The sequence below is a fragment of the Sorex fumeus genome, unplaced genomic scaffold (genome assembly GCF_029834395.1).
Source record: "Sorex fumeus unplaced genomic scaffold, SorFum_2.1 ptg000054l, whole genome shotgun sequence".
Taxonomy (NCBI): domain Eukaryota; kingdom Metazoa; phylum Chordata; class Mammalia; order Eulipotyphla; family Soricidae; genus Sorex; species Sorex fumeus.
Genome location: NW_026606111.1, coordinates 24,228,676 through 24,254,790, shown reverse-complemented (window position 1 = coordinate 24,254,790; position 26,115 = coordinate 24,228,676). Strand labels below are relative to the sequence as shown.

Sequence of the window (26,115 nt, the reverse complement as noted above, 5' to 3'; positions counted from 1 at the left end):
GAACATTTATATTTAATTTACATTTTGACAATTTGCACATAAATAACAATGTAAACCAGTACGTAAACATAAGATAGTTTGTTGTTCTAGCAAAGTAAAAAGCCAATAACTTTGGTCAGTTTTAACTTTGAGGAGAGGGAAGAAAATATAAAACCACTGCTGATTGTGGGCTCAACATTCACATGTAAGAGGCCTAGATGGGAAGGGTCACAGGTAAAGAGAAGCAAGGAGTCTAAAGCCACTGTACAGGTAGACATCGCTAAACACCTGCAACTTTAAGAAAACAGAGCAGGAGAAAAGAACCAACAAGTAGTTTGGAATGCAAAGTACTCGGTGTCCATGTCAATGAGATGGCTTTGGTTTGTTGCAATTAAGGATTATTTGTTGAACACTGAGGCTCAAAACAAATAGTTTTTACCACTTACAGGAACACATTAGTAAGGCTCTGAGGTTTCCCTGGATTATCCTGCAGTTGTTTTCTGCAAGATGACATTAGTTGCCATGACACAATGCTGACTCTATGAACCACCTTGATTAGTGATACATCAGTTATTTAGGAAGGAGAAAAAGGAAGAGAGGAGTTAATGGTGAGAAGAAAGTAGTAATGTAAGTTTTTTGTGATTTGGTGTGACCACGTTAATTACGTGACCCAACAAAAATAAAGCCATGGTTCTTAACCGTGGAAAATGATGGACTCTTTTTCCCTGGTCATTACGTCCCCACCCTCGGCACTAAGGTTGTGGGGTCTTACAACAGGCAGGAGATGCCCACATGCACCTGTGTCAGCGTGAGGTCAGGAAGTATTGAGCAAAGTTTCAGAAAGGGTGAGTTTTTATTTTCTTGCCTTAGGAAAAGTAGGTTCCTTTACATGGTTTGGCTCACAATTTAAGTGGTTATAAATATATTATATATACACGTGGTATAGTGGTATAAATAGATTTATAAATATACATCACTCTTTTGCTACACCTTGAATGCCAACACATAATCTTTGGGCTTAGCAGAGTAGAAGATAGAATGGCACATTCTACCTTTTTGGAGTACACATGGTTTCTCCTCGAGGGTAGCAAATCATTCTATAAGACACCAATACCTGCAAAACTGGACACACTCAATGAGGTAATTGTTGTTGAACAACTTTGCAATGCCCTTTCATCTTCCATTAAATTAACCACAAAATGTAAAAATACAAATACTGAGGAAAACCGGAGTTTTACAGAAAAAAAAAAACACCATTGATGTGTTGGGGATAGGAATGTTCGTTACCCGCTTTTACCCAAAGACAACGAGAATACCCGTTTTTTCACTTATTTGTTGCTGAAGAGTGGCCTGAGCCTCATCGACCTCAAATCCTTCCTGGCAGAGCACCATTTTTGTGCAATTTGGACAAAACAACAACAAAAATCAACAACAAGAAACAACATGTGGACTCAAGCCCCCAAACCTCATATACAGAGCCACTCATGCTGAGGGATGCATTTCGAGTGACTTCAAACATGGCATTTCTTCTTCACATTTTCAGATAATACATTGGGATGCAAAAGTCACAGGACTTTGGGGTGGGGGGAGGTGACCCTGTATTTTTGGAGAGACACAGATTGGCAAGGCTTTCTGTCTTTCTGGTAAACTGCGGCTGGGAACTGAACTATCTACAAGGATATTTGCGATTCCCTTGATTTTCCTACAGAAGTTATTATTGGGTAATTCTGCACACATACCCCCAAGTTACTACACAATGCTCTTCAAATGATATGACTCCAAGATGAACACATCGATTGTCTGACCGTGGCGACACCAAACCATTATTATAGAGGGAGGTCAAATGAACTAATTGTCTCTGCCTACTAAATCTTACCAACATTGTAGATACGGAAACAGATGTGCAGAAATTATCTACAAAGAATGGCCACAAGACAAAAAAAAAATATAACATTTATATACTCAAATTAGAAACAATTTTTCCAGTCATTGTAAACTCTTTTTAATTATTGCTTTTTGAATGATAAATTGTATAATAAATTATGAAGGATTATCATTGAAAAAATAATTATGGCTAGGAAATAGTCTTACTAATGGGAAGGCTATGCAAACATATCCACACAAAATGTTCAAAATACACAGGTTCAAATATATAGATGGGGTGTAAATAAGTATATATATGTATATATATATATAAAATACGTATATATATTGTCTGCCTCGTTTATGCCCTGAGATTTCAGTAACTTTGGAGTTCCTTCTTTAATTCCAGCGAGGTTTGGGGAGGCCATCTACGGCGGGAGAGCTTTGTGAAACTGGAATTACGTACAAGCCACATGTGCCCTGGCTCGCCCAGTCATAAGTTAAGAAACACAACACAACACTTTGAGTCTTCTGAAAATCTTAAGGATCCATCGGTTCGACTGTTTCTTGTTTGACCTTTACAGGTAGCAGAGGTAGCGGGTTGCTGTGAGGCAACTTGATGAGGGACGGGTCCGAGGACTCATAGAGGCTGCACCCTGATAGGAGTCCGGGTCCCAGGTTTCTTTGCAAAGATGCTTTCAGGCCCGTTTCTTCCTTCTCCTTCCGGACCACGGCCAGGATTTCTTTCTCCACCACGGAGGTCACGTCCACGTTGTCCTCCACGTCCTCGAGCCGGTCCGCGTTGTCGCTGATGTCAAACTTCTCAATCTCCTCGTTGATGCGGCTCAGGTCCTCCAGCGTCAGTGCCGGGGCGGGGGCTGCGGGACAGTTCCCTTTCAGGTGGACCTTGAGGCTGCAGAGATGGATGTAGCTCTTGTGGCAGTGCACACACTTATGGGGCCGCTCCCGGGTATGCAGGCGCTTGTGGAGTTTCAGGTGCACGAACTGAGTGAACTTGGCAGGGCACACCTTGCACTGGTACGGCTTCTCGCCTGAGTGCAGGCGCAGGTGGGTCTTGAGATTGCTGGTGCTGCTGAAGCGCTTGTGGCAAACCTGCGGGATGAGAGGGGAGGTGACGGGGAGGCCCACGGGAGGCGCCGGGGCTGACCTCCCACGTGACACCCCACACCTTTGGGATGGCATCAAGCCAACTGGTCGACCTGGGCCCACAAGCTGGTATTTATCTCCCCGATCTCTTCCCCACCCGCTGCAGCGTCAGGATTTCCGCTCAAAAGCAGCGACAGGGCGGTCAGCACTTGGGGTGGGGACCAGTAGGAACAACGGGCTGCCACGAGCGAGTGTTTTCTATACCAAGGCCTGAAGTTCTACCCCGAAAATCCTGCCCACCTGGCATTCATGTGGCTTCTCTCCTGTGTGTACCAGGTAGTGTTTCTGCAGGTGGGCCAGCTGAGTGAAGCCCTTGTTGCAGGTCTGACACTTGAAAGGCCGTTCTCCACTGTGCACTCTGAGGTGGACCTGGGAAGAAGCCACACGCATTAGCTGAGCCATAACTAGCCAACCAACCTTCCTGCTCAGAAGACTTGGCTACTGGAGATGCTGACATCTTTAAAGAGGAATCAAGGGTCAGAGAGTGGCCCAGGGGGCTGAGTGCACGCTCTGCATGCACTTTTGGGGAGGCAGCTCCCCAAAGCACCAAACTGAAAGAGTCCCTGAACACGGGTACTCACTGCACCTCCGCCCACAAAAATAACAACAAACCAAGCAGAATATGGGGGAAGTAGAGAGCATTAAGATGAGCGACTGGAGAGAGGACAGGGATTAAGGAACTTGCCTTGCATGCTGCAGACCCCAGTTCCAACCCTGGCACTGCAGATAGCCCCCCTAAATACCACCAGAAGTGATCCCTGAGCACAGAGCTAGCAATAAAGGAAGCCTGAGCACCGCCAAGAGTGGTGTTCCTTCCTCTACCTCCCCCACAACCAAAAATGGAAAACATCAAGGTGAAATCTTGCACAGAACAAAGCCCTGGCCTTTCCAGATGCTTGGTTTTGTTTGTGCTAAATGAACAAAACGTACCAGGTTAACTGGGACTTTAAATGGAGCTTCTAGTCCTGTCCCCACTCTTTTTTGCTCTCAAGTCACCCAGGAGCTTGCCCCAGCTGCTCTGGGAAGAAACTTGTCCAAAGTCCACTACTTTTGTTGGAATTGACAAAAGCAGTTCAGCCCACAGCGAATGCTTTCTCTCCGGGTCTCATTCACGGAGATACCAGTTCTCCCATACACCCCATGCTCCCCCTGCCCCTGGGAGCCAACCACTAGCTCTAGTGGGCCAGATGTGTCATATGCCCTCTACCACTGAGTCAGAATCCTGGTCCCAGGGAAGCCATTGCCAACAGTAGCAACTGAGCTCCAAACAGGCCAAGGTACGGCTGGACAGACAAGATGGCTCAGTGGGGCTGAATATGTGCTTTACCCGTGGGAGGATTCAACCCCTGGCACTGCATAGTAACACAGGCATGGCCAGGGGTGACTCCCCTAAGCCACCATTGGGTGTGACTTCAAAACCCAAAACAAGAAAGACTCCCAGGCCGTCATGGACACTAGTGGAACATTCCATTGAGCTCTTTTCAAGACCTACCTTCAGATTTGAGAGCTGCCCGAAGGTCTTGGAGCACACGTTGCATTCGTACTTGATCTTGCCATTCTGCTTCTTCAGCGGGTAGGGCAGGGTCTTGTAGCCGGTCACGTTCCTCTTGTTCTTGATGAGATTCATGGCCTCGTCGCTGCTGGGGGCTGCTGAGGTAGCTTTGGGTTGCACCACGTGTTCGGAGGAGGTGGCGGCTGTGCCTGCCGTGGGGGAGCCACTGGTGGGGCTACCCCCTTTGTCCTTCAAGCTGGCGGCGGCAGCAGCCCCGGTGAGGGAGAAGGCACTGTGGGGTGCGGGCACGATCACCTCCCGAGGATGTTCAGGCTGGAGCAACCTCCGGGCCCCGTCGGAAGGTAGCGAGTTGGGGAGAGCGGCCGGGGCGAGCATGGGGTGAGGCAAGCTGCCTCCGCCAAGGAGGTTGCCGTAGACGGGGTATAGGCGTGGGAAAAGGCCGAAGTTGTTGAGGCTGTTGATGTTGCCCACAGAACCGAGACTGTTGCAGTTCATGCCGTAGGGGGGTAACAGGAACTTGGGGTAGTGAGGGTTATAGGAGGGGAGGAAGGTGGGGGGAAGGTGAGGGGCAGGTGGGTAGCCGGGGTAGGAGCTCAAGCCCTCAGTGCCATAGTGCCCGTTCAAGTAGGTATACGAGTCCCGGGGTTCATGAGGGCCTGGAGCCAGGGGCGACACGGTGTTCCCCGGGCTGCTGTGGGGGCTGGAGCTTCTGAAGCTTTGGTCGGGACTGCTTCTGGCAGAGGGACTGGGAGTGGTGGAGGACGGGATGGGCGAGTGGGTGATGTAGGTGGGCCTCTCCATGCCATAGGCCAGAGATGCTTTCAGAAAGTCTTCTGGGAGAGGGGCCCGGACGGGGTAAACCACCCGAGGGTAGTAGGGCATTTCAGGGCTCCCGTTTTTCCTGAAGTCCTCGGCGTCCTTTTCCGGAGCGAGGGGTGAAATGTTGGAACGGTACAGGTCCTTGCCTTTGGAGGGAGGGGAGTCCAGCTTGAGGATCTCTTTCACGCTATACTCTCTCTTGGGCATGGACTTGGGGCAAAGGTCGCTCTTCTCCATGCTCTGCAGCTTTGGATTGCTCTGACTTTGTGCTGAGGGGGGGAAAAAAGGGAAGGGGGTCATTCAGAGAAAAAGAGAACTGGCGCTGAAACTGCCACAGTGCTTCTCTCTTGTAGAGAAAACCCGAGATACCAAACGAGATTGTCACACATGATGGTCCTAGGCCACTCCAAACCCGGCACAGTCCACTCCCCAGCACCCATTCACCTAGCAGTGTCTGCATGATTTAATTTCCACTTTATGCCAGAAAGTGCTGTTCTTGTGAGGAGATACTGCCTAACAGGGATGGAAGAGCCAGAGAGATGGTTCAAGAAGATGGGGACATGCTTTTGCATATCGGAGGCCTGGGCTCACCTCCTTGTGTCACACACATGGGCACCTCCAGAAGAAGCTTTTGACCTGAGAGCTTAGAGCACCCTCATGCATGGCTGGGCATGGCCTGCAACCCCATGACCAAGATTAAAAAAAAAAAAGAGGGTAGAAAAATACTAGGGTAGATGGGGACAGAAAGGTAGCACAAAGGGTAATGTACTTGCACATAGCCAACCTGAGTTCAATCCCTGCCATGCATATGATCCTCCAAGCACCTTGAGGAGCAATTCCTGAGTGTAGTTATCAGGAGTAACCCCTAACCATTGCAGTGTGTGGCCCCCCCCCAAAAGAAAATAAAAAGAAGAAAAATATTGGGCTGGTGTGTCACAGACTACCCAGAGCCACTGTGATGTTAGCAGTTTACTTAAGGGAAATCAACACACCCTGAGAATGAGAGGTAAAAGATTCTGGCTCATTTCTAAGTATTGGAGTTAGTAGAACAGCAGGTAAAGGACCTGCAGCCTACCTAGATTCCATCCCTGACACACAATACAGTCCTCTGAGCACTGCTAGGAAGGAAACTTAAGCCCCCACCAGGGGCAGTCCCCAAATAAAACAAAAACAAAAGACTTATTTTCTCATTTCCCATCCTAAGCAGTCGTCCATTTCTGCCTGCATTCACCGAATTCCTGTTTGAATCCTTGTTCAAATGGCTGAGGCCCACTGGACAGGTGAGCCCTGTGGGTGCCACCCTGCCCCTTGATTTTGCTGACCACAGGGAGTTCACCCAGGCATCCTGCCAGGGCCAACCAGGCTCCTTGTTGCATTCCCCTGAAATCACAAGGGGTGTGAGACAGCCCGGCTGCCAAACCACAACAGGTACTCCCAGAGCCAGTTCAATTACTTAGAGCACCAAAGAAAACAGGCAGCCGAGATGAAAGCCTTGCACGGGAGGGCAGCAGGCTGGGGGTGGGGGTGGGGCAGGCAGCTGATGATGCTCTGCGCTGCTAGTCAGCCTCATGCCTCCGACACACTGAACCAGGGATGCCCTTCAGGAAAGCACCACGGGAATCCAGAAGGCTCCATCTCCTGGCTCAGCCTGCCTGAGGAAGACTGGGCAGGAATGCAGGTCCCACCCAACACCTGCTCTTGGAGTAAGGGGCCAGAACAGCCATCATTGGTCCGTGCAGATGGTTTAAGAGGCAGGAAGAGTTTGTGCCCGGCTTTAGAGCTACAAGGGTGCATACAGGTCTGAAAGGCAGCTATGCTTGCCACATACCATCAATACAAAGGGCACAGGTATGGCAGATGATGCTGGAGCCTGTCCCGCCCCCCCCCCCCTTAATAGTCATTTGTCATCTTTAAGAAAGAAAAAAGCCTCCCAGATTGAATGAGCTGAGAAAGCACCCCAGAAAAAAAGAAAAAAGCCTCCCCGATTGAATGAGCTGAGAAAGCACCCCAGCTTTTTAGGTTTGCTAGCTGATAGGTCTAGAAATGCACTGGATGGAACTCCAGATTCTCAACTCTTCAAATGCATTCTCTTGGCTGACAGGCTTGAGGGATCTGATGCCATGAGCGAGCCCCTCGGAGAATGTTATCTCTGGCGAGAGCTGTTATCAGTAACTCCCGGGTGAGCCGGCAGCCCCAGAATAAACACAGCCAGGCCACTGCTATCAGGGAAGACGCTGATGGGGGCAGTGATGGAAAGCTTGTGGAGGGAGAGGGATTTCTGAAGCCACTAAACCAAAATAAATACCCCCTTATCAGGCCAATATCAGTCTTTCAATGAGGCCCAGCAGGCAGGAAGTTCAAATTGTCACTTTTGTTTTTTAAAGCTGAAATGGTTGAGGAAGAGACAACTCACTTGGGAAGCTGATAGGCCGAGCATCTCACAGCTACAGGAAGGAATTTTATAGAGGCGAAAAAGAAATGATTTGGAAGGATTTGCACAGAGCCCGGCACATCATTAACAAGAGAGACGCCACCCCCATCGAGCAAAAACACAGGATTTTCATTGTCACCACTTTCTATCATTTTCCTGTGGCAAACGATCTAAGTCTCATAACTTCTCCAGTGGTTATTTTGGTTCTTTTCAACAAAGTCTGCAGGAAAACGACCAACTCCATTCCTAGCACAGAGCCTTACTCTCAGTTAGGCGCTCACATTCAGAACCTTGATAATCCAATCGCTGAACTGAAACTAAGCTAATGATGGGAGTCACAAGCAAGAAAGCTAGACTGTATATTCTCTATGTAGAACAGCCGTGCCTGGCATGCCACCTATCCACAATGTTTGCTCTCGCGTATGCCTTCACAAAAACAGATGCCTATCTTACTCCAAAAACAATATCCACAGGGAAACATTAGCTCCCTCCCTTCCCCCCTCCCCCGGCCATATTCTAAGCTGGAAATTATGTAGTCCTATGAAAGTCCATCTCAAAAAAATCATCCTTCAGCAGCTGAGTAATCAGTGGAGTCAGTGTCATTTCTAACTCTCCCACTCAGCAGCAATTTGAGTTAACATGAAAAAGAAAATCAAGATCTGTTTTTGTTCTTAAATCTTAAATGGCTGTAGGCGGACGGAGTCATTTCAAGAGTGAACTGCTTCTGAAGGCTCTGAATGGCTTAATTATGCCGACTCACATTTTCGATCTATAATAAGAACCCCCAAAGACTACAAGAAAGAACCTAGAAGTTCTGCAGTAGGCAAAACAAAGTCTGTTTTCAACTGAAACTGAGAAAGCAGATTAACATTTAGAAGTCTATAATTTGGTCAACTGTTTTCTAGATGGGTTAGTAAGATACATACAGGCAAAAAAAAGGGCGGGGGGAGAGCAAGAAGCAGGAGAGGGGTAGGTTGGAGGTAATCTGACTAGCTCTCGCTCCTTCGGTTTTATGAAGATGCCTATTTGTGAGTCCTGTCTACTTATTTTTATTTATATTTCAGTATTCCTGGTATCTCTTCTCAAGCCACAACTGCCACCGGAAGCCCGCACTTGGCGATTCCAACACAGAACTTCTATTATGCTTGAAGCACGGAAACCCAACTCGACTCATTTGAAGACACCATCTACCTATTAGGCCTGATGAAATAGTGGAAAATTTCCTGATCGGAGTCTCAATCATCAGCCACCACACCTAAGACAACTCGTTTCACAATCAGCAGCAGTCGTCTTGGCTTAACGCGACTGGTTATTATTAACTCTCAGCCTTCACTCTGAATACTGGTCAGTGAAAGGCTCATCTGAAAATGTTGTGTCCCCATTTAGTTAAAAGTTTGAAAAATGAAAAAAGGGATATTTGAGGCCACCAAAAAAAATCACTTCACGAGAAGCATAAAAGTCACTTTTGAACAACAAACACCAGGAAAATCAAGTACTGGACTGTAAAATGCTACTCAAATCCTATTACAGTTGCTGAATGCAAGGCCTTTGAAACCTCTCTTTGGCAGGAGACAAAAGTACACAAAAAAGCTCTGGTATGGCTGGTGTAAAGGCATCGAGGTGGATCAGGTCAAGTAAGGTTATTGCACTTTGTTTTTAATATCAAAGATTCTCTCTGAATCCATGAATTAATTAAGTTTAAATAATATAAGAGAACCCCCCTAGAGGAAGTGACTTGCTATGCCAACCAAGTTAGGAGAACAAGCAAATCTTCTTGTGGGATGTCTTGCTGGAACAGAAACCTTTTCACCAGGCCCTAAGCAAAGGGCCTCCATGAACACAGACTGGAATATTGGACTGAATCACCAGGGTATCTGACCTAAGTGAAAGGAAAGAGATTCTTGGACTGCCGAAGAGGAAGACAGAAACCACCTCTGGTCACCATTTGTACCCATCTGCTCTTGTTGGAGTTCAGTTTGTTTCTGAGCTGTCCAAAATTTCTTCCTGAAGGACCAAAACTACTTTTCCTTAAAAGCTTTTATTGTCCCAAAATTTCAGAACACAAGTATACTCTTGAGTTCATAGACTCACTGGGAAATGAGCAACATCAAATTAACCACAGAGCTAGAGTCTGCCAAACAAGGATACATAGCTGATTTGATAACTGCCTCTAAAATTCAAGTTAAAAATTTAACTTAAGTTTATGTTGACTTTTACCCCACATTATCTCCAAAGACAAAATGTGAATCAAAACTACATTTAGTGGGGCTGGAACATAGTATAACAGTAGGATGCTTGCCTTGCATGTGTCTAACCCAGGTTCAATTCCCAGCATCTCATATAGTCCCCCGAACCCTGCCAGAAGTAATTCTTGAACACAAAGCCAGGAGTAACCCCTGAGCATCACCAGGCACAGCCCACAAACCAACCACCACCAACAAAAGCCCTACATTTAGTCCTCAAACAAAGCAAATGATTAGGCCGTCAATGATTAGTAAATCTGAGTAAAGGGTGGGTACCAGGGCATTATTCAGATGACCCACACAACTCAAGTTTAAAATGATATCAAAAGAAAAAATTATCACATATTAGCATCTGGATGTAGAAAGTTTTAAACCAAAAGGGGAATTTTAAAAACCGTTTAATCCTTGGAAGCCCCTATGGTCACCTGAGCCTGCCAGGAAGGATCCCTGAGCTTAAAATCAGAAGTCAGCTCTGAGTGCGGCTGAGTGTAGCTCAAAAAAGCAAAACTAAAAATATAAACCAAAAAAAAAAAAAAAAAGTAAAAGCTTATAAATGTAAGGAACTGAAAATTTGTTAAGATAAAATGACAAGAGATTACGGTAATAATGATGAGGAGATAAGATAGGGTTTTACCATAAGGAAGATAAATATCTTTTATCTTTACAGTTATTTTAGAATATTTGAAAATTCGTAACTATGTTTTTCTACATAAATTTAACAATGGTTCACAGCAGATCAAAACGTGATCAAACTCCCAGCACCAAAATAGGCCAACACTTTTTAAGTACAAATATATTACCACAAGCCAGGGGTGCTACCTTGCATACCTGGCACGTCAGGAACAGTTCTCATCCTACTCTCTCCATCCTCTTTGAATACATCAGAACTAAAATATATATGTGACTATACATACATATTTATATATTCATATATATATGTCTTCCTGCACCTTTCTAAAAAATCTACTCAAAGGCATCCAAAATACTTTTAAAACTGATTAAATTTCAAAATAAGGAAAAGGGACTAACTTTTCTCTCCCCTTTGCCTAGTCCCTAGTTTAAGCCACCTACTTGGCCCAACAGATGAAGCCATATAATTAAACAACATGTTATTAGCTCATAGGGGCAGAACTGACATTACTGGCATTTTTTGTTGTTGTTGTTCTTTAATCCACTTACTGAGATTCATCATTGTCAGCTCTCCGGGATAAGGATAGTGAAGCCTTTCTGCAAAGTCCCGACAATACCACACAAGAAGCTCCTGGTTGGCAGGGATGGGCTTAATGGTGTAGAAGTAGATGTTCATCCCGTTCTGACACGCAGCCAGGTTTTGCTCCCGGGCAGAGTGTGCTGGATTCACGTAGCGCATCCAGTTGCTTTTCTCCTCATTAAAGCCATCGATGAAGTGGTGGAGCTCCCCTCTGGAATAGATCTGGCCCAAAGAGAAGACAGATGTGTTAGAAAAAAAAAAAAGTCAGCCCCAAAGCAATGCAAAGCTTTCCCAGCACCTGCAAGAAGAAATACACCACATTCTAGACCTTCTGGAATGTGGGGCCCTCGTATTACCTAGTTAGAAACAGAAAGAACCATTTAGCTGATGGAGACTTGAATCAGCAGAAATCAGGTAAGAAACAGCTAAGGCCCACATTGTCAGTTACTCTTTCCATTTCAAGCTCATTGTCTTTTCACCTTGGGGGTGGGGGTCAATCGAAGCACAGCCTCAAACACCGAATTTCACATCAGGCGCTGCCTCAGTCTGACTACACCACCCGAGAGCAGCAAATGGATCATGTTAACTTCAGTTCTGATTCTGCTGACTTGAATACTTTGAGTCACGGAGTAGACTGAGCCAACTAAATGCGTCAAACTGTGTCTCTCAACTTTTTTCTATGGCCTCTGTACTTGCCATTTCCTACACCCCCGCCCCAAGGCTTGAACTATGCAAACATCCTCCACCCCCAACCCTCCAAGTCCTAAAGTCATACTAGATCATATGAATACTTGGAACCCAGCCTTTTGGTGGAAATAGTGGGTGGGACAAAGGTGAACTTCACCTGCCATAACAGTGAGTGCAGGGACAGAGGCCAGAATTTGCGTCTACCCACAAGTCACTTTTCCTCTTGATAAACATGTCCAGCCTTGCTCTTTTCCTTTATGCCAAAGGAGGGGAGGGGGAACCCTCTTATCTGCGAGGAGCTTGGCTAAAAACGCCACTCACAGAGTCGTAAGCATTTGTTTTGGGAAAGAGCCCAGGAAGAAGCGATATGATTCTCTAAAGGCAAAACTCAATGAAAAAATTCAGTTTGTCCACAGTAATAAATAGCCGTTGCCGTTGCACTCACATAGTTCAGATAAAAGGCAGAGGAGAAAAACTTAAAACACACACACACATCCTGACTACACCTTACGAACTCTGGATCTGTCCAAAGACTCACATTTAAACAAGTACCACCACCTTTACTCCAGACTTGAAAAACTTCCTTACCCATTTGTAATCAATGCCTGAATATCTGTGACAGGTAGCCTCAAAGTTGCACAGCCTGGTTCGTAGCAGGTATTTCACTCTAACTGGACAGCAAGTTATTACAGCCCGGTTCTCAGTCACAAGCTGACTATGTCAGCCTAATATGCATTTCTATCGTTCACGCAAACGTTATCAGAGATGAAAAAGAACTCTGTCCCTTTAATATAGGCAGTAAACACCAGAATCACTTTCTTTTGAGAGTAACTTCCTGTAAATTGTGAAGGGGGAAATACATGTGGCTTCATCAAAGCAGCTTGTGAGAGCTTTTGCGGTGTGTTTTGTTAAGAGAAAATGGAACAAGGCTGGGTGAATTCTGCTATCAAGAGGGGTTTTCAAGTTTGTTTACTCTGATGTGCAAACTTCCAGGAACATGGGGTGCCATCGCTGCTCACTGCACAGTTCAGAGGGCGGAAACTGCTTTCTAAAGCTACGGATATGTTGATTCCAGGCAGCTTTCCACAGACTACAGTTCACTTTAGCCTCATTTAGAAACAGAAATGTCCACGCCATGAAGTCACAGGCACCAGACACACACCCCCACAAGCCAATGAAATAATGCCTACGTCGCGCGAACACTGCTCTCTGTCACCTCACGACATTTCCATCTATTATCACGAAGATTAAAAATGTGCTGACTCATAAGTACAGTTACAAGAAATGTCACTGGTTTCTCAACTCGCACATCCCTTCTCTTCTCCAACTGTGTAATCTGCATGACACTTTTTCTTTCTTCACAACAGATGTTAGTGTTTCCGCCAGCAAAAAGCAGGATGTTATTTTTTGTAAGCGATGTAGAATCTCCTACAATATTCTTTGCATCTGGATTCTACCAGGATCTCCCAAGGAAGGTAATTCAGTTACCCAGAGTGACTCTTGAATGAATGGGAAAAACTGGAACTGTGAAGGGATGAGTATCCTTAGGTTTCCTATCTTTCGAGAAAAACAAAATCACTGGGGGATTGGGAGGATGGCTTGGCAGTGGGACACCTGTCTTGTGTGTGAGGTTCTGGGTTCGATTCTTGACACCAAACAAAATTTTTAAAAAAATGACCACGTGTTAATGAAATTTTAGCGGGGCTGCTTTAACTCAGACCTTTGAGTTAAACTCCCTTCTCTTCTAAGACTTTATTGGCAATAAAGGCAAGCATGCACTCACGTTTCGTCCATTATAAGTCATGCCGTAAATATAAATTAAGAATGAGTAATTCTTAAATGAAAATTTTAAGTATGCAAATCTTTGCAAACAATCATTGCTCTCTTTAGCTTAGAAAATAGTGAAAATCTCATTTCTTTGGTGCAATTCCTAAATAAGTCTTTGGTTTTTATTTTCCAAGTGGCGGGGGAGATGAAGCAGCACTGGGGTAGGGGTGGAAGAACAACTGAACTCAGGCTTCAGACATGCTCCACATGTTATATCGCTTGAACTATCTCGCCTCTACTAGAAAATATTTTATAAATACAGTTACCCAGAAGACTGACATGTTCTGAGCAAGTACTGGCAAAGTAACCGTAATGCAGTTTTTGCTGTTATCCTTTCGAATGATGGTAAGCATTTTTCTTATGCCATGGAGTAATCTACATGCTGTCAGTTTTATGTCGCAGATGCATTTAAAACAGGACTAGGTTGGGATGAGTTCTATTCTCCATCTCTATTCCACCAATACCAACCTCTACTCATCCTTCCTTCATAATTAAGAATTATCATTTCTTTTGATTAATTCATTTGTGAGTACTCTTCCATTCAATTAAAAGTTAACTCAGCAAGAAATCAAGAACAGGTGAAATCTAAGACTTGGTGACTCATCACTACTTCCTAGCGGAGAAATGCAAATAATGCTACCCTTAAAGCAAGCAGCAAACTGTTTCCTTTGGGGGGGGGGGGGCTGAGAGATGGCTGAGCAGATAATACAACTGGTTGCCAGTATTCCACAGGACCCTGAGCACTGCCAGGAGCAATTCCTGAGCGCAAATCCAGGAGTAAGCCCTGATTATTGCTGGGGGTAGCCCCCAAACCAAAAAAAAAAAAACTACCCCCCAAGACCTCGCAAAACAAATAAAAGCTCCAATTAATTGCAAAAATTGACTGCCATATAGTCCACGTTTTTATCTCCAATACCTATAGGCTATGCTTCCTGGCTCAAACACGAAGCCAGTTTCATCACACTTGCTCAGAATTCCCTGTGTGCGAATTACTGGTGGTGAGTTCAATACCGATTAAAAAGGAAATGATCCAGTCATTCTAATCTTTTCCTCCCCAACCCTGCCACCCCCTTATTCTTAATGAGTCTGGAAAATTTTCCTTACTTACCCGCCAAAAATATTTCCTGCTAGCGTTCTTAGGAACTGTATCATTGGTGTAGATTTCTCCTATTAGAGGCCCAAAACGTGTTCCTTTTGGTATGTATTCTTTACTCACTACTCCAATAACCTAAAGAGGGTGAAACATAAGAAACAATTAGTTTGATTCTAAAATATCAACCAACCACTTTAATTTCAATGAATTGTCAAGTGGTAATACAACCAAGAATGACAAAATTATGATATGGAGAGCAGGTGGTCCTATGTCTGCATAATTTAAAAAATAAGTTTCTTCTTTTCAACTCTGCTACAGATCAAAAGCAAGAACACTCAACTTTAAGCACAAAAGAAAGTCTAGAGGATTGTTATGCAGTAACTGAGGATTCTATATTTTTACTACCTTTTATGCAAGGAGAACAGAGAATAACTGTTTTACACTGCAGAATTAAATGGTCACGATTATACTACTTCAGTCTATTCCCACTTTCTATTTCTCCTTCTCCCTCAAACCATAAACATAGTGTTTGAAGGAAATAAAATAATTTTAACCTCAAAAACCAAAATAATGCTCTCTGGTTGTGCCACAAGGCCCCAGGAACCAGAAACCAAACACATTATATACGTTTTTCATTTCAGATGAGTTATTTTTTGGTTTGTTTTCCTTTCCAGCTTGCCGGTTTTCAGTAATAGATTTTCAAGAAACTTCATTCTTCACCATCTTCTACTTGATTGTGGTCACGTCTTCTTTTAAATGGAATTTATACAGAGTGGAACTGTGGGTTCTGAGATCTAAGGAAATGACCTTCTCAGACGGATGTATCACACATTTGACTTTGTAGGGCCTTGCTAAAGAAACATGTTAACTATGCCTGTTCCTCCTTGATTGTAAATTTCTCTAAGGTGTGGAGGATGGGGATCAAAAAAAAAATCACCAACCACAAATCAGGAAGCAATTCATCACTATTTAAAAGAACTCCTCTGCAGATAATCTTTTATACAATTTGCAGTTAGAGTTCTGTTTTGGCTTTGATTTACTCACTTTCCCATTTTAATTTTCTTTACGTCCAAAATGGCCTACAGATTACTTATTGTTACCTTACTGAAATGAACCGGAGGGGAGGTATATATAATATTTGTTTTATTTAGCTACTAGCCTATTATCCTTAGTGACTCCTGTGTAAGTGTGCATCTGAAATGGTAGCCCCTAAAATAAAAACCAAGAACAGTTCATGATAGAATTTGAGATTTTGGTTATACCATATATCAATATATCATATCAGTATAGACACACACACACACACACACACACACACACACACACACACACACACACCACAAATATCTTAATAAAATCTCAAGGAAATTTAAATTTGTTTAAATCACTATGGAACAAGCTTATCTATGTAGTTGTGACAGTTCAGGTAATTTCTTATCAACGATAAATATTTTTTAAATTGGGTATTCTTTCTAGCCATATTTATATCCAAACTGGAAAGAGAGAGAGAAAAAAAATTTTTCTAAACCTAATGCAACTTGAAACCAAGTTGGTGAGCCAGTGTTATTTTGGGTCTTTTATGAATTTCTGGTAGAGCTGAGAAAAGCAGATGTTTATTTCATTTTTCTTCTCCCCTGCCTTCATTTACATCTATCTGCCCTTTCTGTAGCAGTTCATTATTATTGATCATTATTAGCAGTATAGCTACTGGGGACAGGATTCTGTCAGCACAGTCTTCAGATAAAAATATTCACTACAGCTTAATTATACTTACTTATTCAGAGGCTCATTGTTTATGATACACTATTAAACCTAATTAATTTAAGAAATTCATGGAACTGACTTCCATGACACGCAAACCATTCGGAATTCATATTTGAGTGATTATTCCATAATATTAAAATGACAAGCAGGAAAAACAAATAATGTCATTTGTTGGTGAGCCAATAATTAGCAGTTGATATTTTCAACATATCCACTTTAAAGCAGTAATTTTAAGAAAGACACTCAACTGGTTCATCAACTTTGTCTTAAATTATAGTCTCCTGCAGACAGTCTTGGGAGTCAGAGCTTGATTACCAACAAGCAGCATTACATGGAGGTCAGAGTTTTTCTCCAGAATTGTCATTTTGTTAACCAATGGGCCTTTAGGTTTTCAGTTATTACTCTTACACTGAGAAAACATACAGCAGTCTCTTATGGGCTTTTGAAGCACAGTAGAATTTTGTTCCTACAAAGGAATTTGGGAAAGGCATGACTGGGCCCAAACCCCTTGGTCTATTAACCGGTAAGTGGTACGTATACAGCAGGAAAGACAAGCGAGTGAGTGAAAACAATCTTTGGTAGTAGAGGTCTATGGTAACCCTGAAAATCCCTGAAACAAATCAGTCTCAATATTAGACCATCCTTACCAGTGGAACAGAACCCTCACATTTTAAGACTTTCATATACACAGAGCTACAGAGTATACATAAATAAATACACAGATGGATAGATAGAGAAAATCCTAAGAATTAGAGTTGGAAGGAATCCCGTCACCTACATAATTTATATCCATTTTCAGTCCTTCTGCCTTCTAATACACAATAAACACCTTCGTATCAAGAAGACATTAAAAGCTGCAACTGTTAGATTGCGGTGCTCAGCCAGGTGTTTAAAGGTAAGAACCGAGTATTTTTAATGCAGTGTTGAAGACCAAGTCCGAGCTCTCCCCTCCAGCCCTGAAAGATCCAGGCCACATTATATCCATGAAGCGAATCCGTGCTTCAGAGAAATCGGGTATGGTGCAGGCTGGCCTTCAGTCTCTCGCTGGGAACAAAACTCACTAACAATGTGTGCACCTAGCTCAGGAAGGAACCTTCACTGGAACTGACCAGGGTCCTAAAGAATTTCCACGGAGGACAGGGGGACAGGCTGTTGTGTGCCACCTGTAAGTGTCACACCAAGAGGTCGCTGCCCTGGACTTGCTGTCCTACTTTTCCACACCAAGCGTTGGATGCTGAGCTGAACTCCGGTTATCAGTGTCAGTGGTTACAGGACACATGCAGATGTCCAGGGACACCGGGCTAAAAACAGGACTTATTTTCCACTTTAAAAAATAAAAACTTTACAACTTTGGGGATTGGGGAGTGAGTGGGGACCTCAATGAAAGTCTGGGAGAACAGACACTTTTTCTTCTTTATGGTCAATTTCCCCCTTCAAGGGATCAGGGACGCTCAGAATGGTGAATTTTCTGCAGCATTTAGGTCTGAATGGGGCATGCACATCCTCACATCAAATGACATGAAGGTCATTTTAAGTACCAGCTGGCTCTCCCCCTCCCTGAATCCTACCCCATAAAAAAAGCGACTTTGAATTAAAGTCCTATTTTGAATATAAGGAAGGACATTTGCATTAAGATGACTAGAACTCCTAAGGACATCGAGTCTTTTAGCCTGTAATTCATGATTCCCCCCCCACCCGTTTTAAGGGGTGGAGTGAATGGGGATGTTTTTAGACGGTTTCCTCCTTAATTATCTTTATATTAAAGGAAACATGGTAATGTCCCAGTATACTGTCTCCTAAATAAAAGGCGGTATGAAGAAGAGGGAATTGCATGTTGGGGAGAGATACTTGTTGTAGATGGCTTGAGTTAATAATGGACTTCAATCAAAATGGACACCGAGGAGTCCCCATCATACATCTGATGTTTATCACCCTATGACTCTGGGAGGTCAGACCCCCAGGGCCACAGTGCCTTTGAACATGAACAATCTCCGTACAAGCCACTGTTTTTAGGCTACAAACGTTTAAATTGATCTGCATTCAAGTACTCTGAGAAGATTATTTCTGTTTGACCAGGGGAAAATCCCCCCCTAAAAGAATAACCCATCAGTTAAAAATGCTTTAAAAATTTTTGAATAGTATGTCTATATTTGGTTTGAGTTCTGGAAATAGGAAGTAAGAACAGGCTCATTAAAAGTGCAGTACAGTTCTAAACCCAATCTAAAAATGAGGGTCACGATCAGAAATATAGCTGGTATGTTTTGTTTCTAAACCAAAAAAAAAGGCGCTGACACATAGCACAAATTCATAACGAAAAAATGGTCTTGTTAAAAAAATCCCCAGTATGTCAGCACAGCAGTACAAAATGTAACATCTTCTGCTACTTAAATGAGAAAACTTACACAAGGGTAAGATAAATCAGTTGGGGAAAAAAAAAACCCTACATGTATACAGAGGCTTTTCCCCACTATTTCCACGGCTCTCAGGACTGAAAGGGCTAACTGAGAAGTGAAAATGTAACATTTCATCAATCCTAAAGAATTCTGTCCTGGGACTGGTTTGCAGATTTTATACCACAGCACTCTCTCTACCCTAAGGGAGCTGTCCTTTCCCAAATTTCATAAATGGAAGGAGGCAGAAACAGAAAATGAGGGACAGATTCTAGAGTAAGTTTAAGACACTAGAGTGTCATTTACATGGGTTTCCTGATTCTATTATGTGTAGGGACTGAGACTGTATTTCTCTTCAAGTATTTCAACTAAAAAAATCACATGTGGAAACATATGGAAGAAAACCCTGATCTGAACTCCCAAGATAGTTTGGAAAAGACCCTCTCTTCAGAACACAGGCATTTACATATATTTTGGGGACGCTGCCTCTATTGAAGTAGGGAGTTTGAGGTTCGGAGGGAAAGCACCATGCACATTAAATAAAGGATCAGTGTGAAATACGTGAAGACGATAAATAAAACCACAGTGACACCAAGAGGGGCCACTGTAGCACAATCAAGTAGCACTGGCTGAGGAAGTGAGTGAACGCCTGTCCAGGGGTAAGTGACTGTCTCTGAACCTTGCACTCCCTAATCTAAAGGCACTCAGGACCTGATTTAGTTGTGACTTTCCATAGAATGGTAAAAACTGAAAAACTTTTAACAGAGCTGAATTGTTGATAAGACAGAGGCCAAGAACAGCCACCAAAGGGAGATCTTTATTTCAGTCCAAATGAACCGGATGGTCACCAAACAAATGACCCCTAGGCATAGACTAATATTTGGCTGAATTTGATATAAGGGTGGTGGTGTGTGTGTGTGTGGGGGGGGTACTTTTAAAGCCACCACTAAACCTTAAATACCCAAACAAATCCTATATTGATTTCCATGGGCCACACATATTCAGAGACTTTGTATTCAGGAGAGTGTTACTTTCAGGAAGAGGTATAATTAAGGCTGACCTCTAGGGTTAATTTTTTGGTAATGCTCACGTCCAACTACCATTTAAATTTTGCTTTTTATAAAACCTGCCTCCACTCTCTCAGCAGAGAAAACAAACACCACACACACACACACACACACTGGTGGCGTTTTAATGAAACTCAAAGCAGAGTTGTTCTGATTTAATTTTAGACAGCTGTGTCTTCCCCTCACCAAAAACACTGAACTCAGACACACAAACAGGAAAGAGACAAAGTATTTCCCAAAGAGGCTTCCCGACTCCTTCAAATGCTGTTTCTTCAGGGAAGGAAGAAAGTGATTTAACAAGGCCGTAATGAATCCTGTATTAAGCTATGGATTTCTACAGCTAATGATCTCCTTTTCACCCCTTTCTGAAGGCATTCACAGCACTGACAGTGGCCTGTGGTTCCTGGTAATGTCTATGGAGGGGCCATTCCTTCCATGCAGGGACTGGCCAGAGCAGCTGAAGTGGCCGATTTCTCCACACAAGAGGTGGTTCTACGAGTTATTTCACAGCTAAACATCACGCCGCGCTCTAAGAGTTCTATAAAAGGGTAAACATGATTCCTTTGCTCATTTTAAGTTTGGGTTTTCAGCCCCTTTGAAACAACAAAGAGTGTACCCACTTCAGAGGCCCAAAAGGAATTGGCCTGCCAGTCCGGCCCAAGCAAAGAAGCTGCCACAGATAAACAGTGGTTAGCGCTGAAGTCATCGGACAGAGGACACTTTTACATGAACCCCTGTGTGCTTTATACCGTGCCTGCAGTTCATAAACACGTTGAGGTCTTGAAAAATAATTTTAGAAACCCAGCTAATAAAGCCAGCTCGTTAAAAAAGAGTAAAGCCACCTCCGGCCCAAAAGGAGACAAAAGAAACAGGAAAAACTTTTTCCAAGAAAAAGTTTCTCCCCCTTCCATAAGCTATTGTACAAGAAGGGGACCAGGGTCAGGGTGAGCAGTGGCCGGAGGCTTCCTCAAGGTTCCTGAGCAATTCTGCTCCAAGATGTGTCAACTTGTCCCCAATGAAGAGCTGAGCCCTGGTGGCCCAGTTTGGGAGACGGAGATGTACTGAGGCTGCCTGGCTGAGAGAGGGAAGCAGAAATCTAGGGAAAACAGAATGAAGCGATCCAGTACTGGTGGCTTCTAACAGGGTCTCCCAGATCTGAGGCCTCAATGCAAGGAAGGGGATGGGGCACCCCAGAATCGCCATACACAGGGAGGCTTACCTCTTGGCTGTTCGTGGCATATTTGAAAAGCAGGTTCCTGGGTAAAGATGCCTCGGCCTGAACCGAGGTGCTTCCATCGGCACCAGAATCCCACTGGTGGTCATTGACGATGTACGTACACTTCTCTTCAAAATCAGCCTCTGTCCACAGAGTCATATCGGCGTCCTCCATGTCCATTTTCATGGTCCCCTCGGCCAGTGCTTGCAACCTCACAGCGCTGGAGCTACTACACTTCGGGGCAGCCTGGAAGAGAAGGGAAAGGCCTTTAATCCCCATTGTCCTGTGCTCCCTCCAGAGAGCCGATGACTAACACAGGAGTCCAGGACTTTCAAAGCAGATGCGGACAGAATGCTTGGGCCTGTTGAGTAAGCGCCAAAAAGCCGTACAAAGAGTGTCTTCCACAAGCAAGGATTTAAAATGCGGGTTTAAAAAAATAATTAAAAAGTCTGGCAACCTCATGGGGGGGGGGGTAAGAAACAAAAAAGGGGGGGGTGAAACACACCTTTGATCAATCCCTGTTTTTTTTTTTTTAACCTCTCACAGTCGAAAAATGTGGGCGCTGAAGCCTGGATCCCAGAGCGCCTGGGGTCATGGCCGCCAGACCCTCAGCCCTGGTGGAAAAGCTGCCTCAGAAAAGTGTCACAAACAAGGAGAGGAAGAGGAAGGAGCTCTGTCTGCCTCTGAATGAAGCTAAAAATGGAAAGCGCGTGTGGTGCAGGAGCGGAACCCAGCCTGCCTTTTCCAAATGGGGAAGACTGAACTTTCCCACCAGCTCCCTACGCAAAACAACTTTCAAAACAACTCCCCCCCCACCCCCCCCCCCGCACCCCCCCCCTCTACTGTGGAGTTCTTTCATCCTCTCACACGCAATAATGAAAAAGGGTGCATCCTGGGGCATCACTGAGCCGCAGCCTTTCAGAAATTGTTAGGACCACAGGAAAAGAGGAAGAAAATTAAAAAAATGGGGTGGGGGCTGCCGACAGCTCCAGCCGTTGGGGTGGTTTTTTTTTTTTTTTTGGATTTGGGGGCATCTCGTGCCAAATTGGAAGGAACCAAAGAAACAACAAAACATAAAGTTGTTCAATAGAATTCCCTGGAGAGAATTCGTCTCGGAGTCCTCAGCTACAAATAGCACTTTCCATTTAAATCTGAAAGTGTACCAATTCCCAGAAGTTACTGAGGGGCTACAGTTTACTGTAACTAAAGTTAGGACAAATTTAGGAGGGATCCGGAAGCCGGGCTCCGCATGCATCCACTGGCATATTGATAAGGATATTCCCGCAACTCCAACCCCAGCGCCCCAGTTTGGAAAAAGTGCTTTCCAAAGAGAGAGAAAAAAAAAAGGGTAAACAGCTTGAGCAATGTTTTCCCAGATAGTCATGTTTGATAAAAAGTAGGAACACGGGCATCATTTCCAGGGAAGGCGTCCTCTTGCAGATGTAAACATAATCATGAAAATCCTTAGGGAAGCTTTGAGCCTTCTATTTCTTATTTCTTCCCTAATATCTGAGAAATAATCCTTCCCGGCGCGCTTCTTTAAAAAAAAAAACTTAGATGCGGAGTTGTCTTTCCCCTTCCGTCACGATTCAAAACCAACTTGCTTGTTTTTTCCCTCCAACAATATACAAGTCACGATGCCAGAGAAATCAATAACCCGTCATCGGGGCAAAAAAAAAAAAATCAAAAAAGTCAACTAACCCGATCCGTTTCCCCCTCACCACCGTGGGATGGGAAGAGGAGGAGGTGGTGGTGGGCAGGAGCCAGGGAATGAAATTTCAATAATGAATTGTGTCAAATCACGCCTAGAACTGAAAGGGTTAATGATTCATCAAGAGAAGCTGGGGGGGGGGGAAGAAAAATAAAAGTCTTATAAACGTCTGACAGTGCCTTAGAAGCAGACGCTTTTCTGGTTTCTGGCGAGGTTCGGAGCTCAACATGGGAAAAAAAGAAAAAAAAAGTTTTCTGATCAATTTCAGAATTTCCAAAAAAGAAAAAAAAAAAAGGAAAGGAAAGAAAGATGCAATTCCTTACCGAGGTCGTACCCACACGTTTTTCCAAGCAAATATCCAACATCGGAGAGCAGTGTAGCGCATCGCTCCCCCAGTCCGCCTTCCCTCCGCGTCCCCGCGCGGGCTGAGTCCGGGCGCGCACCGCGGCTCCCGCGGCTTCCCCGGCGGCCGCCGCTGCCGCTGCCGCTGCCGCTGCTACCGCCGCCGCGCGCGTCCCTCCCGCGCCCGCTCCCGGCTCCCGGCGGCGGACAGGTGCTGCTGCGCGCTGCGCCGCCTTTCCGCAACACTGGAGGGCCGCGCGGCGCCCCAGCACTTTCAGTCTGCATTAACCCGAGAGGCGCTCCTTTCCCCTCCCCTCCCTCCTCGGATTTCCCATTCGCCTGTTACAGCTGCCCGAGGTGGGGGCGTGGCCACACCTGGACTCGCGGGAGCGCGGCGGCGCTCCAGCCCAGGGCTTTCCCCCCACCCCTCCTCCTCTTCCTCCTCCTCCTCTTCCTCCTCCTCCTTCTCCTCCTCCTCCTCCTCCTCCTCTCCCCCTCCCGCACCGGGGAGCCGCAACAGCAGCAGCCGCCGCCGCCGCCGCCGCCGCCGCAGCCGCAGCAGCCCGGGAGCTTCCTCTCCGAGCCTGTGAATTTCAACATTTGCCTTGGAAGCTCCTGATTTCCCTTTGAAGGCGCTTGAAAGTCCTCGGCGTGGACCCGGACAGTATTGTATTCTAAATACTGCAGACCGCCCTCCTTCCTGCGGCGGCTTAAATGAGGAGGGGGGTGGGGTGGGGGGGGCGCACACATTCCTGGCGGGAAGGGAAGCCTAAAAAAGTGCACCTAAAACGTGCGTGCCGTGACTCCCCCTCCTCTGTACAACCCCCTCGGGGATGATCTTTTCTTTTTTTTGGTGCGTTTTAGAGGTGGCTGTCTAGTCCTCAAACCTATGAAATGCGCGTTTTTCCCCTCGCCCGAACTTGAAAGCTTCCGTTGCTCCTGCGAACTAAAATACCTTCACGTTTGGCAGAACTTAACTTCCCTCCCTCCACTATTTGGTAAATAGGGAAATAGGAAAAAATTGTAATCCTACAGATTAAATTTTCTTTGCCGACCCCCTTCCCCCGGCCCTCAGCCAGACTTCCGCGGAGTGTGTGAGTGAAGTGTAAAGAGAACGTGGAGACCGAAGGCTGCAAGTGGAAGGCAGACAGAGGCAGTAATTAGTGGGGCTCTTTGTGAGCCCTGTCCGGCTTTTCCTCCAGCCCCAGTCAGTCCTCTGTTGAAGGAAGGACATCCTGTGATGATGGCATACAATGTCCTGTTTGTTTATTATTAAGAGCGTGGACCTTGCATTCCTGCTTCTCATTACAAAACAAACCAGATGCTTTACTTCCTTCAATGGTCTTGTGCCTTCAGCAAGGAATCCTCTAATTCAGAGAAACAATGATGCAAAGGGTCCATTTATAGCCAGCACCCCATTACAATTACTGTTTAGATCACAGAAACACAAGTCCCCCCACTTTCCTGCTTGCCTCACATAGGTGGTTGTTTTTAAACTCATCTCTCCTTCAACCTTAGGCTGCAATGTCATTTCTAACATTTTAAATACACGTGTGCGCACACACCCACATCTCTACACACACACCCCCACTTACCCACACACCCAGTCCCAACCTAATGATACCAACTTAGTCATAGCACAGAGTGGACATTTGAGTATTTGTTTACAGGAAGACACAAACAAAGCAAAACAAAAGTTCAACTCAATCATAAAAATATGTCAGTTGATCTTTAGAAGGTCTTTTCTCCTTTTTTTTTTTTTGGAAAAAAATAATTTTTTGGGGGGGGCAGGGTGGGGGTGGGTGGGTGGGAGGCAAAAGAGTTTTTGCCAGGAAATGATCTTTGTGTCTAAGTCCTTCCACGCGGATCTCTGGTCCAGAACAATGACGTTCGCACAGGAGAACATAAGGAACACACACTGCTTACCTACTGCCTGGTGACCTGCGGATGCCAGCGATGCCAGAGGGGATGCTAGCACCGAGAGGGGAAACGAGGACTTTGTGAGAGAGCAGCTGTGCTTGGGCGGAAAACTGAATGAACATTTCCTCCAGGAGTTCTCAGAAAGCTCCAAGATGATAATTAAACGAGAGAAATCCAGGCTCCTCCAGAGGGTTTATTAAGTGATGCTGACTCAGCGCCACCATGGACAGAAAAACAACGTAGTCATCCTGAAGGCCGGCCTGCTGCTCAACTGTCTCGCCTGCAGATGTTACAGCGGATGGAGTTGTTCCCGTCCTTCTGGGCATCAAACTCTGCTCCTAGACCACAGCCACCGGCCTGGTGCGGCTGACTCAGCCGCCGTGGTGTAAGGGAGCAGGCAATATGTTTGGGGATTTGAGGTGGGAAGAGCCTATTTGAAGCTAAATATTTACTTTAATGACTGGAAGATGCCAGTGAATCAACTCACTGTTAATTAATATCAGCCTGCACTCACCTTCAGAGGTGGTGAAATGGGCTTGAGTCTGGGGAGGACGCAAACTTCAAATACCAGTGTGGGGCTTAGCCAGGCAACCCTAAAATTAGTTCCAGGTGTTCTGTCCCAGCTGGGCAAGGCCACGAGTAGAACTTTAAGAAAGTAAATTTGGAGACATGGTGTTGGAAGATAAAATCCTCCCACATGTATGCTCCTTGTCTCAAAATGATAGCCCCAAATACCACACCAAACCTACTTTTTTTTTGCATTGATAGCAATCAAGAAAAGGCAGGAATATAATTAAAAATGAAAGGCACAGAAGCCAAAGAAGGAATGTGACCAGGGATGTGACCCAAAGTGTAGAAAAGTGCATGAGAGGT

At 44.9% G+C, this 26,115-nt stretch overlaps 1 protein-coding gene across 1 annotated transcript; it reads right to left on the bottom strand.

Moving 5' to 3' along the window:
• PRDM1 (PR/SET domain 1) lies at positions 1–23,615 on the bottom strand. The gene is made up of 7 exons (XM_056125345.1): positions 23,304–23,615; positions 21,273–21,515; positions 14,848–14,967; positions 11,195–11,447; positions 4,502–5,610; positions 3,250–3,378; positions 1–2,955 (listed from the first exon to the last, which is right to left on the bottom strand). The coding sequence occupies exons 1-7, from the start codon at positions 23,343–23,345 to the stop codon at positions 2,383–2,385; spliced, it is 2,469 nt and encodes an 822-aa protein (XP_055981320.1). The 5' UTR covers positions 23,346–23,615; the 3' UTR covers positions 1–2,382.
• Positions 23,616–26,115: the final 2,500 nt, after the last annotated feature.